The sequence below is a fragment of the Caloenas nicobarica genome, chromosome 2 (assembly GCF_036013445.1).
Source record: "Caloenas nicobarica isolate bCalNic1 chromosome 2, bCalNic1.hap1, whole genome shotgun sequence".
In the NCBI taxonomy this organism is placed as follows: domain Eukaryota; kingdom Metazoa; phylum Chordata; class Aves; order Columbiformes; family Columbidae; genus Caloenas; species Caloenas nicobarica.
The window spans coordinates 139,164,395-139,184,744 of NC_088246.1; the positions used below are offsets into that span (position 1 = coordinate 139,164,395).

At 39.6% G+C, this 20,350-nt stretch overlaps 1 protein-coding gene across 3 annotated transcripts in view; it reads right to left on the minus strand.

Moving 5' to 3' along the window:
* Positions 1 to 20,350, minus strand: part of RUNX1T1 (RUNX1 partner transcriptional co-repressor 1) — a 114,325-nt gene that overhangs the window by 1,291 nt on the left and 92,684 nt on the right. For all 3 annotated transcript variants that reach the window (XM_065627763.1, XM_065627764.1, XM_065627765.1), the window contains 3 exons: positions 17,583 to 17,651; positions 11,733 to 11,923; positions 1 to 1,760 (listed from right to left, as the gene is read on the minus strand). The exon at positions 1 to 1,760 is cut by the window's left edge. In XM_065627763.1, the coding sequence (XP_065483835.1) occupies positions 1,485 to 1,760; positions 11,733 to 11,923; positions 17,583 to 17,651 (536 nt within the window). In that variant the 3' untranslated portion in view covers positions 1 to 1,484. The remainder of the gene's footprint in view (positions 1,761 to 11,732; positions 11,924 to 17,582; positions 17,652 to 20,350) is intronic.

The following is a 20,350-nucleotide window of genomic DNA, read 5'->3' on the forward strand; positions in this document are numbered from 1 at the left end:
AAAAAGCATGCCTAGGGAGTCATTGTGACAGTGCAAAATACATTTATGTACATCCCTCTTACAAAAACACCAATATGTTAGCATTCCGTGAAGCATGCTAGTTTTCAGAAAAAAAAAAAATCTATAACAGGGTGAAATAGCAGCTCCAATAGATAGCATTTGTTTTTCTTCAGGACAAACAAAAAAAAAAGTCTTTTTTTGTTTTTTCTTTTTCTTTTTTAAGCTACTAGAGAAGTATCACTAATACATACAGATATAAAAGCAGCATAGAAAGATACAGGTTTCTCACCAACTAGGAATAAAGAAGACTAAATGTGAGCATGGTTAAACTACAATGCATCTTCACATTTGTCCAACACATTTACAAGAAAAACACCATTGGGAAACCTCACAGGACAGAAGTGTTTTAACACCAAGAGAACTACTAGGGGTTTTTTTCTTTCCTTTTTTTTTTTTCTTTTTTTTTCTTTTTTTTTCTTTTTTTTTTCTTTTTTGTTTTAATTAAAAATCCAAACGGGGTGGGGTGGAAAGAATTTGGAAAGGGGCTGGAGCTGGAGCCACCATATTATTAACTATTATTATTAATTTTCAATACAAAAATGAATGAGCTGGAATAGACCCGATTGTCATACTCTGTGGAACCTTGCAAAAAAAGTGAAGAAATGTTGAAAGGTTTAGTTGGAGCAGCTGGCTGATGTCAAAGCTGCCAGGATGCTAATTAACTGCAGGCTGTGTCCCTTATTTCTGTATTAAAAAGGAAAAAAAAAAAAAAAAGCCTTTTGTATTATGGCATTTTTTTCTTTGCTGCTGTAGTCCTACATCCCACTGCAAATCATCTTTCATTTTTCATTCTGTTGACCTGGATATTATTTTATTTCTTTCAGAAACAGGAAAAAAAATGAACATCTGTGTCTCCTTCCAATCTGCTGCACATCTGCGCGTTTTGATGCGGGTCTTCAAAGTTCAGTCAGTAACCCACGGACGCCATTCATCTTCTTGTTAAAATGTCTACTGCTGTATCCAATGCTCATGCCCTTGAGGGTTTTTTTTTTTCTCTCTCTCTCTTTTTTTTTAATTTCCATTATTGTTATAAAGAACATTGTGACTTTAATATTAGCATTTTGCTTTCAACAGCAATTAGCAATCTCTTGGTTTGCTGTTTGGTAAAGCATCTGTTAATGAGGTCATCTAGTTTAAAATCCCAGCTACTGGAAAATAACAGGGAGGAGGTCAAATCTATCATTTTGTGTATATTCTCTGCTCTCTTTTCAGTTTTCTAAAGAAAAGATATCTTTGTTATCCACAATAAGTCATTATGACCCGTTACTGGCCTTCTGTATTTTCTACCACCTCAAGATACAGTAACTTCTTTCTTATTGAAGTATGGAAACACGACAGTTCAGTTAAAATCTTTGCGCATCTGAGGATGAGGAATTGGTTTCATTTTCTGTTGTCTTTCTGTTTTCAGAGTTTCGAGTTCAGTTTTAACGAGGAGTCGCCTCTATGGTGGACGGGGTTCCCGGGGTGGTGGACCTCGGAGTGGCTGCTGGTGGAGTGTCAATGGGGCTCCCGGCCCCACTGCTGGGCGTCACAGAGGAGCTCACTGCTGGTGTCTCTCCTTGCTGCTGGGCTTGGAGGGTCTGTCCGCAGATGTGGTGGTGCTTCTCCCAGTCCTTATGCTGGCAAAATGAGCCACAGTACCGTGCTGTGTTGCAACCACTGCAGGTTTCACTAGCTTTCCGGCCACAGTTCCAGCAACTCTAGAAGCAAAAGAGGAGGGAGAGAAATGGGAGAAATTAGCTAGTGTCCTAAATTTTATGTTAAAAACAGCTGGCAGGGAACTGCAAGTCAACCCTCTGCCTAACAATGGTTGAGGCATCAGTAGGTGCTACTTTGGGTGGCTGCACCTGTTCCACAGCAGTTGCAGTCACAGCTGGAGGGCTCTGGCCCTCAGAAACTGGGCAAGAACAAAAGCAGCTGTCTGCTGGTACCAACGATGTAAACTCCAAGTACACCCTCAGTTCTGGGCACCAGGAACATGCTGACTAATAAAGTTCCAGTAAAACTTCAGCTAGCTCCTCTGACAGATTATTAAAACAAATAATGGAACATATACATAAAAAAGTATTTCTCTAAAAGTGGAAGAGGGTCTAATGCAAGACAGAAAGGGAGACAAAGGACCTAACACATGGGTAAGACTTGTTACCCTGGGAAAACCTCAATTTTAATCATCTGAGTAATGCCATTTGACTCAGTGGCACTTCTGGCAGTGAATAGTTAAGCTGGAGCTTAAATCTTTGGCAGGATGGGGAAGCCACCGCAGAATATGTATGCTATTCACTTTCACACACTCTATAGCTATGCCAGCTGGATGCTGGAGCACGGCCAATCTTTAAGTGATATTCCTCAACTACATAAAGAAAAAAATCCCAATTTCAGAATCAAATAAAGACCTAAATCCAAACAAAATTTTAAAGAAATTAGACATTTAATTGGAGTCAAGTGGCTCCTTCAGAAAATATTCACGTGTTAGTTCCATCCTTCCTGTTTTTGCCGGGTTGGCTTTTTTTTTGGTTGGAGTATTTGTGGGGTTCTTTTTGTTTTGGTTTGGGTTTTTTTGGCGTAAGCACATACTGGCAGATGGGGGAAGAGTAACCGTCCAGTTCTCAATTGCTCTTTGAGACTGAAATCAAATGTATATGGCATTCTTAATTCATACTGATTAAACACACAGACTAAACTAGCTAATTACAGATACATGTGTTGGGGACTATTTTTTTTTTTTAATTCATAAAATTGTTCCCATCTTTAAGAACACTTTTTTAAAAACGTGGGATTACTAACACACAGAAACAGATGTTTTTGGTACTTAAATGTCAGGAATTCAGACGCCTTGTCCGGCATCACCTGGTTTTGATTCAACATTCATTGTTTCAGGTTCGTTTTGCTCAAACTCTGTCCAGTGCTGCAGAGGTAAAATCACCTTTGGAAATGGATAGCTGTACTATTCTTGAACAACTTTTCTTTAAAAGACCTTTTGTCTCAACCATGAAAAAATACTGTAAGTAATCTAGAACACTGTATATGAGCACTTGCCCACACAGACATATTTATACATACACCAAAATTAACTGGCAAGGTTGTATTAGCATATCAAAGAGCTGCAATGTGCCATCCTACTGACCAGAAACAGAACAAATTGTGATATACCTGGATTCTGCTTCTTTTGCTACACTAGTATTTCTCAACTGTTGCGTCATACTTGTGAAAGTTTCATTTCGCCAGCTTGTTGCTCCCACTGTGATCAACAAACATGGTGTAATTTTGCTCCAACCTTGACTGCAGAGAATTTCCACATACTGCCATGCCCGCTGCCACCCTTATCTATTTGTTTGCAAGTAAATTGCCAGCCCTAGGGTCGGCCTATACTTCCTTTATCCCTTCTTCTGAAAACAAATACACATATACAAAACCTCTGCATGCAGACTTTTCTGAAAAGACACTTTTTCCCACATAGAATAATGCTGAAATCAACCAGCACCTGCCCAGATGCAGGAATTCCTTCCTTGTGCAGATCAAATTGCAACATTGAAGTGCATGCTCTAATTGTGCTGGATTTATTATGAGGATATCAAGCTTTCTATTCAAATATCTATTACTTCTGGGGAACCTTCAGTTTGCTTCCCATTTTTCATGCACAGACAGAACCATCTCCACTGTACGATATTTCAGGATATTACTACAAGATCTGTATTGATGTCAGAAAATAGTAATTTAATTTTAACAGTACCGGTTCAACTTTGTTATTGAAAACAGTCATCAATTAACTATCAGCCTGTACAGGACTCAAAAAGTGATACGTAAGTGTGAGATTTTAACAAAATGACAAAGTGCTAGGCTGGCTCCCTCCATGATTAATGTGTCCTACATTGTCTGGTATGTGATTTTGTCCATTGGACATATTATTTCTAATTTAACAGGTCGCTACAGCTTTAGTGTAATTGTGGGAATAAAAAGCACATAAAATACAAGAAGTTCAAAATAAATTCTACAGCTCACATTTATGTAACCACTTATTGCATTTAAAAATTACTACAGTGCAAATTACATAAATAAGCATACATGTCATGGGAAGCTTGCACTGTGATAGTGGCTGGATTTGACACACAGAACTCCCTGTCCTGTGCAGTCCTCACTGCTGTGGCCATTCCTTGCTCTTTCTCATGTGTGAGCAGTGAAGAACAGCAGTAAAGATCAGGTTCAAGCACTGCAAGTTTTGACAGCAGATGATTTCTGTTCACATTGCTGGCTGATAGCTCCAGAGCCCAAATTCTACCAAAGAAAAGCAAGGCTTGAGATGCCAGCTAATGGCCTGGGCTGTGCTTCGTGTACCCCTCCTCATGTCTTTCCAGTTGATTCAGATATCATGGACACAGCTTAAGCTCACTATTGGACTAAACATGGTCAAGGTATCTTCCATCCTGGGAAGCTCTAGCAGGTACTAGCAAAACAGAGAACCCTGGCTGAACTGTGTAGACAGCATCTCAGATAACAGGGGACTAAAATGTCATGTTGGTGACCAGGTGGCAATCATCATATGAGTGTATGAGCAGACCATGGACTCCTTTACACCTAAGTTAAGACTCTCCACCTCCTAGCACTGGTAAGGTTCAGCCTGGAGTCCAGGTTGGGACAATGCACTTCAAATACAGCAAAATAAATAAGACGAATAAGACTTTGAAAGAACCTAGAGAAAGCCAGCCAGAATAATCCAAGGTCAGACAAATGCAAGCTGTAAGAAGAGACCGAACAAATTGAGACTGTTAAACCTAAGGAGAAACAGTAGCCTGAGAGGGGGCAGTAGCAGCCTAACATCTTGGAAACCACTGCAGTGGAACAGGCAATGACCATGTCTACATGGATGAACAGGGGAAGTAACAGGATCAAACATTTTCAAGAAAAACTGGAAAGAGAAACCTTTTTAAGGACAGGCACAAATTGCCTGGAGGCACTGGAGAACCTCCATCATGAAAAAAAAGGTAAAGCAGGTATCTCACAGGAACGATACAGCTAGAGTTGATCATACATCGGGAAAGGTAGCAGCAGATCTCTCAAAGGCTCTCCTGGTCTATCTTCTCTGTCCTTTGATAGTGAGTTACTACACTGCACTTCCAGCTCATGCTTTATAGAGTTCCAGATGTAGCTAAAACTACGGGGAGGACTGGATTACAGTCTAACTCTGCATTGATTTTCCTGTGAAACACTGAGGTTATACAAAAGGCCAGATTCTCAGACTACATAATTCAATTTAACTTCGCTACCTTGAAAATGGATTAATTCAATGAAATTGGGCTAAATTACACCAGATGGGAATCTCACTCCGAATCTATGCCACCGATCATATTTCATTCTCCTCTTTCAACTGACAAGGAACATCAGTCTTAGGTCAGAGCCTTATCTTAGGTCAGACTCTTAATTCTCATGCACTTAAGCTTCCATCTTCAAAAAACGGAACTCGGAAACTTCTGTTTGCCATCAGAAAAATTCTTAAAAACAAATGGTCCTCATTTCTGTGGTCTCCAGTACCAGGACACATACTTGTCAATAATTTTGCCCATCCTCTCACTTTCATCTTTGAAATATTTAACCACAACTGAGTATTTGCTTTCCTCTGACACCTCCAGCTGAGACTCAGTGTAGCGTTGGCTTCAAGAAGAAAAAAAACCCAAATGGACTGTGACATGTCAAAGAGATGACAAACTCTGAAATGCCGTAATACATGGTCACACACTGCTCTGTCATCTTCAACAAATTCTGGATTTCCCCAGTTTACTGAGAAAGCAAGCATGGCCGCGTAAGAAGAATCCACATTTTTCCCAGTTCTGCAATTCCCATGGCATTCAAAACCCTATCACTGCTAACCACAAGAAAAAGAACATCTAGAAATCACTGAAACCGCAGTGGCGTAAATGAGGACTGCATAAGCCACTGGACACCAGTGCAAAAACACCCAGCAAAGTTGTTTATGCAAATTCTATCCAAAACCCATTAGAAAGGGAAACACATCAGTACTTAGGAAATTCCCATGCTGCGTCAAAATGCAGCGCTCCATACAAAGATATTCAAACCTTTAGATGGAGTGCTGCATTGGATGGCTATAAACTCTTCCGAAGGGACAGGCAAGGAAGAAAAGAAGGTGGGCTAGCCCTCTATGTTATTGTGTTTTGACTGTCTAGAGCTTGATGATGGTGAAGATAGGGTTGAGCGTTTATGGGTAAGAATCGGGGGGAATTACAGGCCTGTCAGTCTGACCTTGGTGCCAGGGAAGGTTATGGAGCAGATCATCTTGAGTGCCAACACATGGCACATACAGGACAACCAGGTGATCAGGCCCAGTCAGCATGAAAGGCTTGACCAACCTGATCTCCTTCTATAACAAGGCTTCTATCCACTTAGTGGATGAGGGGAAGGCTGTGGATGTTGTCTACCTAGACTTCAGTAAAGCCTTTGGCACTGTTTCCCACAGCATTCTCCTGGAGAAAATGGCTGCTCAAGCCTTGGATGGGTGTATTCTTCACTGGGTAAAAAGCAGCTGGATGGCCAGGCCCAAATAGTTGTGGTGAATGGTGTCAAGTCCAGTTGGCAGCCGGTCATGAGTGGTGCTCCCCTGACCTCAGTATTGGGGCCAGTTCTGTTCAGTATCTTTATAAATGATCTGGACAAGGGGATTGAGTGCACTCTCAGTAAGTTTGCAAATGACACCAAGTTGGGCAGGAGTGTTGAATTGCTCAAAGGCAGGAAGGCCAGAGGGATCTGGCCTGGCTGGATCAGTGGGCTGAGGCCAATTGTATGAGGTTCAACAAGGCCAAGTGCCGGGTCCTGCACTTTGGTCACAACAACCCCAGGCAGCGCTACAGGCTCGGGGAAGAGTGGCTGGAAAGCTGCCCAGCAGAAAAGGACCTGGGGGTGTGGGTCAACAGTCAGCTGAATACGAGTCAACAGTGTGCCCAGGTGACCAAAAAGGCCAACAGCATCCTGGCTTGTATCAGGAATAGTGTGGAGGAATAGCGAAGTGATCATCATACAAGTCAGCATGAGAGAAGCTAAATCCTGAAAACAGAAGGGTGGAGAAGCATACGGAAGAGACGTGCAAGCTGGCTAGCCAGGCTTAGCTTAGCAGTTTGGGGCAGTGCCAATGTTTGCAACACATCTGGACTGCTCCTGCATTGAACACATGGCTCTGGCGCCTCTGTACCACCCAACACTGCAGGGGATGGTGTGCTACTTTTAAGAAATGTCCAGCCAAAAAATTTAAATGTTAGCTGACATATGCATTAAATTTAATATCAACCTAAAAACTAGGCTTGCATGAATCACAGCATCTGATGATCAGAGTCAGGTTTGCTGGCAGAGTCCTGGTCTCAATGGATTGGTCAGCAGAGATTGAACCCATCTGTCTTCAAAATGTCAGGTAAGTGTGATATTCACATACAACATAAACTGCTGCAATATAAACAAGCCCTAACATTACACATCTCTTAAAAGCAGTGTTGGACCAGTTACATACTTGTTTTATCTGAGCAGATGTCAGCATCTGCTTTAAGTAGAGAGAACCAAAACATTTGTGTTCTTTCCTCATCCCCAGCCCCCACTCTACTCAAAAGCGAGGAAGAACTCCAAGTGTCAGATTTTTCAGTGGCATTTCATACCAGAGCAGAAAGACAGATGTTTTGATGATTCCCCTTCCCACCCCCCTCACAATCTGGGCAGCCAGTCTCTTTGCTACACTGTTCACCCTTACTATTAAAATTGATTTGCACAACGGTACATTGCAGCCAAACAAGCACAGCAGTCTTAAAGAGTAGGCTGCTCACACATGTTTCTGTACTTTGCCAAGACAACTACTGAAGAATGGGTCACCTTTTGTCAAGCAGCTGTAGGAGCTGGTAAAGAAATAATTTGTGGTTCAGGAACAGCCACACTGACAGGTAGGCCTTCTCCTGTCCTTTTGCATTCCAACAGCAGTGTGCTCTGTTTGCTGGTCTTCAACCAATCTCTCATTAAAATAACAGAAAATAATGAAAATGTCCTGGTCAGTCACAAGGGTTTAAGATGAGAAATTATGGAAATCTTTAGAAAGTAAATGCACAGACACTGAAGAAGTGGCACTGTGAATCAAATCATACTGAACAATTCAAACACAAGCAAAGAACAATAGTTCAACAAGGGACCAGGTCAGGGTCAGAAATTAAAACTATACCATGTAATGTGGTGATTCTTAAAGTATTGCAGACCACTTCTTAAAACTCAGGATGCTTCCAAATATCACATCTCCCCTCCTAGCCCCCTCACTGTCCTAAGTCCCTTTTATTTTGCTCCAGTCAGTTCAATACATCCAGCTTCATTGTTTTCTCACAGACATTCTTGCAGACATGGATGCTACTTTTTCTGGGTTAAAATCAAAACAAAACACAAAAAAAACTTCAACAGAAAAGAAACAAAACCACCACCAACAAACGAAAACCAACCAACCAAACAAGAACAACAACAAACAATCTACTCTTCGTGAGACATCTGAAAGGTCTTGGATGAGAAGACAATGTATTATTTCAAAATTATAATAATTTTAAAAATATTTGAGTCTTATTACTAGTCATCACTTGAGCTCTAGAGAAGGCTGCAATAGAAATCATGCCACAAAGTCCTCACACCAGAGCAGCTCCAAGAAGTCTGACCTAGGTCCAGGTTGCATTTTACTGAATGAAAAATGAGGAGCTGTAAGGGAGAAACCTTGCCAATAGACAAGGAGTGGCCGTATCACACGGAAATTATATCTGATTCATTAGAAATCTGGTGCCAAATTCTCATCTCCATTCATAGTTTCCACAGTCAAAAGAACAAATGGCACCCATGGGAAAAATATTCTCTGTCAGGAACTGCATGGAGATTATATAGCAGCCTATACTGAGCTCTCTTGCAGGCCTTGGTGTAATGTCCTGTCAAGGAAAAGAAACGAGGTGTGATGCTCAGCCTTCTCCTAGACCTGTAAGACTGCAGAAGCTGCTCTTCAGCATTCTCATATTTGGAACTGGAAACATTCTAGCCCTGGAAATATTACTCCAGTGCCTTTAGTACACAGGAATCTGTATTTCTGGAAACATATTACTGAGAGTTGTAAACAGAGAGAAGTTATGGAGACTTATAACTGAGACAAATGAGGAGGAACATTCACCGAGATAGGGAGATAATGGATACCAAAGCAAATGTGTGAAGTTTTCTTCCTCAGCCCCGATAAACACGAGGTCTAATCTCCAAAGAAACCCTTTTTGAACACTGGCAAACTGATCTCTTGTCCTCAAAATGAAGGAAAAGGTTGGTCCATTTTTACAGTTATGAAAAAGACAGTCTGAATTTACAGGTAATCATGGGAAGCATGGGCCTAAGTGGTTGGAGTTTGGAATTAATTATAAGTAGAAGCCAAAGAGACTAATCATAACAACTTAATAGACACATCTAATTGTCAAATAAGTATCACTGTCATCTCCCTTCACAATTAACCAGGCACCCATAAACACAAACTGAGCAAACTTGGTTTCTCTCTGCAGTTTTACTAAAACCTGCATTTTTTCACCTCACAACAGCTACCCTGATGTGCCACTTATGACCACAGACGTGAAAGCTACAAGACCAGGACACTAAACTTCATTGTAAATAGCTCCCAAGTACATAGTTTGGTCTCAGTTCAGGAGGCTTGTAGGCTGCCTGAGGACGCACAGGTCGGAGAACATTCGTAACTCTATGAGCCACATTTCATTAGAACATCATTAAAAGAATTATTTGCCTTCTTTTAAAGTCCTGTTTCCAAGAACTGAACCATCTCGTAAGCAATTCTTCTGGAGATGAGGTAAGGATGTCTGTTGTCACAGAGCCTTTTCCAGAGCTATGACTGCCCAGGAGTGAATTACAGCACACAAACTCTCTCCACACTCCTCTGGATGCACATTTGCTTGTGGGAGCTGTATGTATCGGCATGTAAGTACTTCCTCTGTCCTGCCTACACTATACCAGTTCACTAAACAGATTTAATTTGCAGTTTCCTCCAAAGGCATTTACCTTAGGAATTTTGGTTTTAACAATAGGAGCCTTTTGTATATATACACACACAAAATGTCAGCTCTTTAATGATGCTGTGTCAGACAAATGCCCTTTCTATGAACATAGTGCGGGAAAAATGTCCTTGAGTATCTCAGATACAAAATGCCAATAAATTGAATTTATGTCTCATTTAATCTACAATGGAGCAGTTAGTACTTAGAGGGTACATACACTTCCCGTAGTCCCTTTCTTCCTGAGAAACTTTCAGATGCTGAAAATCGATTCCTTTTGTCTCCTTGTTATTCATCTGCTACATATTAAGGAGAAACTCTGGGCATTCAGTGATCCCACAATGGTCTTTCATCTCCAGAGAAGCCTGGTATGAATTAAAATCTTACGCTCCTTCAAATTATGGATGCATACTGCAGCATGCCACTGACTTATCTGCTCATGACTTTTGCCAGTTTTCTCAGCATGCTGCAGCTAACTCAGCTGCATCTTTCAGCTTAAGGGACTCTTCTACAATGCTGCCCATCCAGCCCATGAAAAGTGCTTTGACGATAGTGTACACAAACATATATCCCCACACAACAGGTACTGCTTTTCACTTTTTCTTCCAACTCCTGCCATTTAGGATCTATACTAAAAGGTGGTTTTACTATAGCAAAGATCTTAGTACAAGAACAATAAATCGTGAAAGTAATGCTCTTTCACTTCAGTGGCCTTAAGAAATTAAGGTTATAAATGAGTAGCTTTTAATTGGCATAGTTCCTCTGTCATGTCTGTTTTTAAGGACAGTTTTAACGTAGCACGCTGTTTTTCTGTAATGGATGTAAAATTTAATTGCTACCTAGACTGCTGCAGCGCTGGTCAAGCACACGCTACTCTCACACTCCCAGCTGCCTGCTGGTCGTGCTGCTGGATGTCCTGTACCGCAGCAACGTGAGGCTTCCACTATCAGGTCTGAAAGTAAATCAGGGCTTAACATGCCTATTCTTGTTTTACTCTTTGTTGCTCTTCCTGTCTATTTTTCTCTCTTCCAAATGCTGTTTGTACACTCCTCAACTGTCAAATATTCCCTGCAGCCAAAGCAACACATTCAAAATAAGAAAACACTTGCAAATCTATATTCACATTCTGTCCTACAGGAACTATCATCTTTTGATAATTGCTTCTATGTCCAGTACTTTCCCCAGACAATCTTTTAGCCACCTCATTCTACAGGCTCTTAAATGAAACATTTCTTTGCTTAAATTAGATTTCACTGCGAAATATTTTCCACCAAGCAATCTTGCTATCTATTCAATACGGTAGTTTGCAGAGCTTTAAGATAAAGCTATTGAAAAGCTACATTATAACAGAACTGTGTGCACAGTAAGCAACCCCAAAGAGCAGTTAAAAGGTGACACTGCAGCTGAAGTTCACTAGGTATTTTGGGCTCAGACTACAAAATAGCCACAAAAATTTGGAGCTCAGCATGCGCCTGAAACACACGTCCAAAGCTACGCTGCAGACAGTTAATGGTGGGCACTGAACTCCAGTGTCACACGAACCGCCTGTGCCAGGTAGATTAAAGCTAGCCCAGCTACACCTATGGTCTGCAGGCACAGGGGATGCCTGCCCAGCAAAGACCTTACCTCGCTTGAATCCTCCTGCTGATTGATGACAGCTAGTGCATCCTCTGCAGCCTGGCGCTTGGCTTCGGCAACCGTGCGCTCCATCTTGGCTCGCTCCGAAGTGATCATGTCATGAGCTTTCCGCTCGGCCTCCGACACCGCCTTCTGCAACTCGGCCATTGCCTGACGTTTTACTTCATTGACAGCTTCCTCTGCAAAGGAGGGAAGAAATCCCCATCAGCGCAGGACGTTTGGCACAAGGCTACGTAGTACTGATGCATGAAATGCAGCAGATACTCTGTTATATTCAAAGTCTTCACTTCGAGAAGAAGGACACAGAGCAACCTGGTTCCTCAAGGCTCTTCAAGCCCGCGCAGGTGCTTCTTTACTTCCCCACCACTGAAAGCTCTCACAAGTCGCTGACACTTGTGATGCTTCTTGTTATTTTGATTCATGGTCAGTACTTCTTTATGTACAGACATTTCAGATCTCTGGCGTGTTATTTTTGTAATATTTTTCAAAATTTTACATGGAAAACTGGTTTTGCAGCACACTAGATTTATTCATATCTTTTGAAAGAATTATTCTTTAAGATATAATATTATGGACTTTTTCAAAAATGTATCTTTAAGCTCTGGAAATTAAGACTGGGTTTATAGTCATTAAGAATTTTTTCACGTATGTTAACAAATAAATACATGATGTTAAGAAACCCCCAAGACTTTATTTAAAAATTTTAAATCACTGCTCTAATATATTTTTCCTGGACATCTAATTTTACAAGCCAAAATTAAAATTTGTTTATGAACATTCAATTGACCTCTTGATCCCTTCTTCAAGCCCATGTTTACACTGTGAAGACTCGACTTCCTGGCCCCGCCGAGCTCTTGAGCACAAGACTTCAGTGCACAACTGGCACTGAGCAGGGGCACACACCAACTCACTAAATTCAAACCTTCATGCTTCTTGTAAATTAAGTACGTCAGTGTGAGCTGTTTCTTCAATATATACTAGAGACATATCTTTTATTCCAGAAAACATGGATTGTCACAAATTAGTTATTTGGGTTTTGATGCAGGAAGAGTGCAAAGATTTTACTAATGAACAGTCTGTTAATTGACAACTAAAACAAGTAATTTCTTTTTTTTTTTTTTTTTTAAATTAGCCGCTCTAATTAACAAGGAAACCATCCTCCCCCTGAATTAGTTTATCTAATTTTCATCTTTATTCAAAGCAAAATGACAATGATTAATTGAAAATTTAATAAGCAGTAATTATTAACTTGGCAAACCTAGTACCAATTAACACTCTATTAAAACTAATTATGACATGTTTCATTCAAGTGTTTGCACTTAATTGTTTCATCCACTTATATAAACCATCTTAATTAAATGTTCTGTTTAATTAAAAACATAGATTTCTAATAAAAATGTTTTACTGTAGATTAAAATCTAAGTATTACAATGGTGTTAGGGGTTTGAGTTTTAGTCCATATATTTAACCCATGTATTTGTGTGCATGCACATGCACATAGACCCAACTCTTACATACAGATATGAAGTTGATAACTCCCTTGAGTTTTTATGTCTCATACCTCTGCATTGTTATTTAAAAAAATAACAACTACATGAAGTCTCCATTTTCAGTTAATAAGCAAATTACAATAAAGACTTAACTTTAAGCCATGTACTGAGTAAAACAATTTAAATGAATTAAAATGAAAGAAGAGTTCTATTACTCTGTGTGTGTGTTATGTGTGTACATGTCTGTGAGAGATGTTTCGGCTTAAGTTTTCAAGGGAGGGGAATTTCTAGATAAAACTTCTGCCTTTATTTTTATGAGGCTGAAAATATGCCCTTATATTACCCTACCATAAATGTTGTTTAGGGGAAAGCCTCAGGAGAGGAAAAAAATATACCCTTCAACCATACAGCTAAGGCTTAATTTACTTTGAATATTCAAGGTGAATTAAAATTCTATCTAAGTGGCAATACAGGACAATAATTTTTGCTTACGATCAAAGCTGCAGCTAGACTAATTGTATATGCAAATCAGGCAATTTATATTTAAATTATGCATTCCTATTCTAGTCCCACAGGCACACACAGATCAGCAAAGGGAATTGGTAGGACATTTGCAAGGTGCTTGAATATTTATTACCAACTGCAAACATTCACTGATCGTGTGAAAAGAAATATACACAGGCAACCATGCAGATGCAATTTTATTATCATTTTCAGAAAAATGAGGCAACTTAAATACAGACATTTTGTGTCTATGAGCTGCCATTATTAACAAAGTGTATTTCTTTGAGAAAATCTGTATTCTTCTCGATATTGCTACGAAATTATCTTTGTATGGCATGATGCACTTTCATTACATCATATAAATTTAGTTTTACGTTGAGGTGTTTGCAGTGGTTAGAAATCGCAGTTTTAACTATTACATTAAACAGAAGTACGGTACTCCAACATTTTACAAAGACTTCCAATTTTATATTTTCTCATCCTATATAATCTACTTCTTTTGAGTTCAGTATAGAAATTGAACTTTATATTCTAACTTCTATATTGCATAAGTTTTTTTACAAATCTTCTGAGACCGTGAGGATGTTTAAAGTGCTTACGAGGCCATATGCCTGACTGATACTTTTTAATTGGCATAAACTATGGATTGGACTTTCGTATTTCCACTAACTTTGACAACACAATTTGTGTTGTGCTATACTAAGTGTGAAAACAAATAGTTAAAATACGTCGGGTGTTTTGGTCACAACGCACCACCATTATTTCAACACATTGTGAACTCATGAACACCCAAATAAACTAGACAGAATTTCCTATCTCTGATTCCTGCCCATCTTCTTATAATAAATGTCTCTGGTGCCTACAGATATTTCATAGACAAAGAAGGCAGGCTTCACAGTTTCAGATAACAATAAAAACTGTAATATTTCTGCAGGAGAAGTGACAAGTGACAGTGAAGGAGATTTTATTTGCCTTAGTAGTACAGAGCCATGGAGACCAAGAAGGATACCAGCACATTCTTTCTCTGCTTTTCCAGAGAAAGGAAGAGTGATTAGGTTCCAGTATCGGAAAATATAGATCTGGAAGATTTAAAACCTGACATGATGATTCTTCAGCCAGCTCCTGGTCACCTCCCTCACATTGTGGGCACATTCAGTTCACATGATGAGGAAAGAGAAGTGGTGGGCAGGGGTGCAGTCCTCTATCACCATGATATTTTTATCACCTCACTCTCAGGCTGACCCTGGCAAAGGTGGCCATTGGGAGTTGGTGACATGAGTTAGCTTCACGCTCCAAAATACACCATCTCTTTCCTGGGACTATCTTGGAGAATGTGTAGGGGCTTCATTTTCTTTGTATGGCAAAGTATGGTCATTCTACACCTGTTTGTTAACTCCAGAGCTAAGGGATAGGGGATGGCTGTCTCCTCATGACACAGAAAGAAGCTAAGGCAACAGCCCACAGTGGGCGTGGGATCCAGTCAGTATTTAATAAAGATAAATCGGTATTTCCAGAGAGCAAGTCATCCACCCTATGATCTGATTGATGCTCTTCATGTGCCTGCCTCTCTCTTATCTACTTAGGGACACCAAGAACTTGGCTTGTACTCTTCATCTACATACCCATAATTCACAATGAGACAAATTAGGACACTGATGTCTACTTTCCACTGTTGTATGAAACTGAATTGGGTTCACATGGCTTTAATTCACAAGGTGCTGCATAATATGTGCTTACTCCAAAAATCAGTCTCCAAAAGATTAAAGTGAATCCCTCTTTCACACCCTTTTGAGGTTGCTTTTTAACCATTTCCATGCCAAATTCTTTCCGTTCAATGGATTCAGCATCCCAATCAGACTTTTATATCTGATTCAGCTGTCTACACATTGGTCTTTACAGACATTTGAGATACTAAAATATCCACACTGAGCCAGCAGAAATTACTTGCAAGAGATTTGCAGCCTTCTTGACTGACAGTTGCAGCCCAGCCAGGAAACTACACAGCATCTCAAATGCCACTAGAGACCTATTCTTACAGAGCTGAATTGCACCTTTACTGCCTTGAACTGATTACAAATTGTGGATACCTCCAACTTCAGTGCACCCTCCTGACAATGAAGACCCATGATTTATGAAGAGCAGTATGCTTTCTGAAGTTTTACTACAGCTAGTAACAGATACAGGTGTGCACCCTGTAGAAAGTCAGACTTTTTTTTATTCACCAGTTCACAGGCACGCTCAATTAATACAGGGAATCTGATTTAAACTCATGTCAGCATGAAAACAGGGACTAGAAATGGGACCACAACAAAGTGATGACATAGATGTTCACAAAAGGCAGTGTCACAGCTCCTTTACACTACCATTTGTGGATATATGCAATGTTCATGCACATCCAATTTTATAACTCGGGCCAAAAGCTGTAATTAACTTGTATTGATAGCTTATGAAGAAACTTTTTTCTTATGTCGCATTGCTTTTAGGAGTCATAAACAACCTGATATGCCTAATAGCACAAAAACTTAGATTTTGCCAAAATAAAGTTCCTGAAACTCCACTGAGCAGTGCTCCTCTCAATGAGATTTCCTGGAACTGCATATTTTTTCTCATTTTTCATTTAAGATACTAGCACAAATATGGCTAAACAAACTTTAAAAATAATTTTGGGCATTGAGTTACATAAGCCCTTTCCTTGAGCAAAAGACAAATACTTAGATTACTTGGTTATTTTTCACAGAAAATGCAGCAGTTCTAAAAATATTAATAACATATTGGCAAATCTAGACTTTACATGACAAACCCACATCACGCAACAATACAACCTCATGTCTGATACAACAGTATGCCAGCATAACATTTTTAGACATATGTTTTGTATCTAGTTTAAAATACACCAAAAAGCAGCAAGCAGTTACAGGAGATTGGATCAGAAAGCATAAAAAACTGCAGCGTATTTGCCATTTAATCATTAATTCCTGCTCAGACAGCTGCAGTAGACTTCATGGCTATCCAGGTGTTCAAAAGGAGAGTGTGTGTACGAGTGTATATATAGAAGCTCAACTACCTCACTGGAGTTCGAGAGCTTCCTCCTGGTGCCTCTGCAAACAAGGAACCTCTGATATCAACGTCAAAAAAAGCAATGGTTTAGCTCCAGCACCACAATGAGATAGTTGCCAGGAAACTCCTGTGCTCAGGCATAGTTTTAAAGTGTTGAAGAAAACTCTGTACAACCACAACATCTGCCCATAGTGCTTGTCAAGCTCAGGGAAGATGCTGTCAATGCCTGTGCAACCTCCCTGAGCAGCTGCTGAGGTGCAATCTTTCTTACTGCATTGAAAATTTTACAAGTTTATGAGCACAGACTTCACTGGGGTCTGACAGGCACAAAATCTTTTTTAAAATTAAGAACGGTTACCTTGCATAGCTGGAGGTTTTTCTTTAACAAGTATACTTAGTTCTTTTCCCTCCTTTGGGAATTCTGACCTTAATGAGGTAGGAACTTTGAAACTTAAAAAAAAAAAAACCCACACAAACTTTTTATTTAAATTGCTAACAGACTGAAACTTTAGCATATCAAGTTTCAGTGTGAAACCATTATAACCCCAGAAAATAGGGGTCCTTAATGGAAGTACTGATATCCTCCTAACTATAGCAGCAGATGCTTCTATTATAAAGATTATTTCATGTCCTGATCAGTTCCAGTTTAAGATTATTAAACACAATTTCTTCTTGTTACTTAGTAAGGCCCCCTTTTTTTTTTTTCTTTTTCATTCCTCACATCAGTGCATTAACAACTGCACACAGCTGCCAGAAGACTAAGCTGGTGTTTTTAAACAGTTCTTACCAGCTTTCTTCCAGATCTCCTCTGGCACGTATCCAGACGCAGGCCTGTGAAGGAATTCCCGATGCGATTCTGCAGAAGGAGGGGGTGTGGAGGGGAAAAAAACAAAAGGCATCGTAAGCAATGATTGCTTCTCGAACAAGGCTTAGCGAAATACCTTTTCCCTTTACTCAGACCAAAAAAAAAATTACAGAACCTTTTTCTTATGCAAAATAAAATGGGTGCCAGGGCCGTAGCACAGGTCACATAGACCAAATCAATGTTTAGGACTTGAATGTCCAATCTTAAGCCAACCTGAGACTTGTTTGCTTTATTTTTATTTTACAGCGTTTCGATTCAACTCTATTTGACAGTTTCCAAGCTTTTAAGGCTGGCTTTGAGAGACCAGCTGAGGGAGTGACGTGCTTCATCCTCTGTCATTATGTTTATGAAAAGGAAGAAGAAAGAGGGCAACAGTCTGGGTTTCGCACTTCTGCTCTGTGAAAACAGAATGGCTGCTGACGAGCAGAGATAAAAGCCAAGATGTAATTCTAGTGATCAAATCAGCTGTCCACAGAAAAAGAAAGGGGTGTTTCTCTATGCTCAGAACTGCGCTTTCCTATATCTGAGCCCACACTGGCAACTGTAGCTGTACGAGTTTGAAAAACAGAACCTTTAACTTTAGGTTAAGCCCCTAAACACATATGCTGCCAAACAACCTCACTGGAGCTGAAGCTCGTAATTCACCCATATATTTCAATCACTTTTTGACAGCTCTTTCCCCTCCCTCCTCTTTTTGTTTAAAGAGTTTAACCTCTGGGCCTGGGCCTAGGAGCTCTGAAATCAGCAAGATCCCTTCCACACAGACTTCAAAGACGCAAGATCAGACAATACAGAAAGAAAATTCACTTTGGCCTGAAATTTAGTATACAGATTCTCAGCAGATGAAAAGCTGCTCTTTTCAAATCCAATTTAAAAACTGATTAACCATTTTTCAAAGTAATAGAGAAGAAATTTTTAAAAAAGAAAAAAAACACAATGGCAAGTTCATTGCCATGATTACTATTGGCTGTGTGATAGAATTCAGTCATCAAAATAAAATAACCTGATTTATTACATTGGAGATAAGGTTTGCACCTTTTGAGAGATGCTGCTAGAAATCAAACACTCTGTTAGATGTCTGAGTTTGAAACATAACAAAAGTACACATGCCATTCTTTGAATACTAATTTTTACTAAACATATTCATTTTTGAATCTCAAAGTTATTCTTTGCTACCTTGGTAGAAAGCAACACACTTAAGAAAAACATTGAACTATTAGGTTTTGTAAATAGTTTTTTACACCACCATACATATGTGTGCAGTGCTGTTTATATACAGTAGGCGACAGAAATTTATATACATTTAAAAGATGATGTTTAATGTTGCAGACAGCTAACAAAGGTGGAAATGACAGGGGCCATTTCAGATATGCAGACAGTGGGGAATCCCAATCCCTGCGCACTGTTCCACAGATGCGGTTTCTAGCACATGAATCTGCAGACACCGACAGGGTGGACTGAATTTTGCCATCTGACAGGCAGCTGAGTGGATTTCCCCAGCTCTTCTGTTTGTTGCTAAAGTACGGGATGAAAATAAACTGAATTTTTGTAGGCAGAATTTCACACCTCTCAAGCATAAATGATGGGTGTGTGTACGCAAACGTGTGTGCAAGATACTTCAAAACAGCTAGCTATTTATAAGGGTTTAATCGACGTGACAGAGGACTTCAGACCTGATGCTGAAAATGGGAAAATCCTCAGCATCACTTGGCTCATATGATTCTGGCGATGACATATATCATTGTGTACACTTCTCTCGTCCCTTGGAGGCTTTTAGAATTGCTGGAACAGTGCCAGTTCAGTCAGGGACAGAGGCAGCAGCAGAAAACATTGCTTGAAAGCTCAGGAAAACCAAAGGCGAAAAAATAAAACTATCTTATTTGTTCTTCCTGCAATACATCCAGGAAAAGAGCCAACCAGATGCCAAATACAGCAAAACAAGGGAACTGTTGCATTTGTGCCTTGTATTTTGTGTTGAGTTTTCCTGTCTGCTATTTAAGGTACCATCCACTGCAAGGGGATCATAACCTTGATTTAAGCCCTTTACCATGGTACTTAGTATTAAAAATAAAGAGATGTGGAGCTGATGTTTTGGTACATATGACCTCCCAAAAATGGAATTCAATGACATAAATGACCAGATTGCCAGCTAATTGTTAGAATTTCCAAAACATAAACATCAATCAAGCTCTTATTCCAACCACAAATTATTTACATGAGGAATGAGATCCTCTGCAAGAAGAATTAAATCAAGATCTTGAGAGAGACTTTCCCATAGTTTGGAATGGTCCACAAAAAAAAGACAAGAAGCACTTATGAAGATAATAAAAAACACATTTTCCAAGCAAGAAAAATAGTATTAACGTGGCTATTGTTTAGTCAGTGGTGATAAGTCCATTAAAACAATGTTCTTTTGGGGGCTAAACTACAAGATGTGACCAGAGGATCTAAGTCTTATATTACTATTCTTTTTTAAGGTGTTCTTCAAATTAAGAATGACAGAACTTGGTCACTAAAACTAAAACACAGAAGATCTTAAACTTGGACATCTAGTAAACACAAACCAAAAGTAATACAATTGAGTGACATCTCTAAAATACTACATGTTAAACCAACTGCAAAAAGCCATAATGAGGAAGAACGCCTTATATTAACTGACGGACTGCAGTACCTAGAAGTCAAAGTAAATT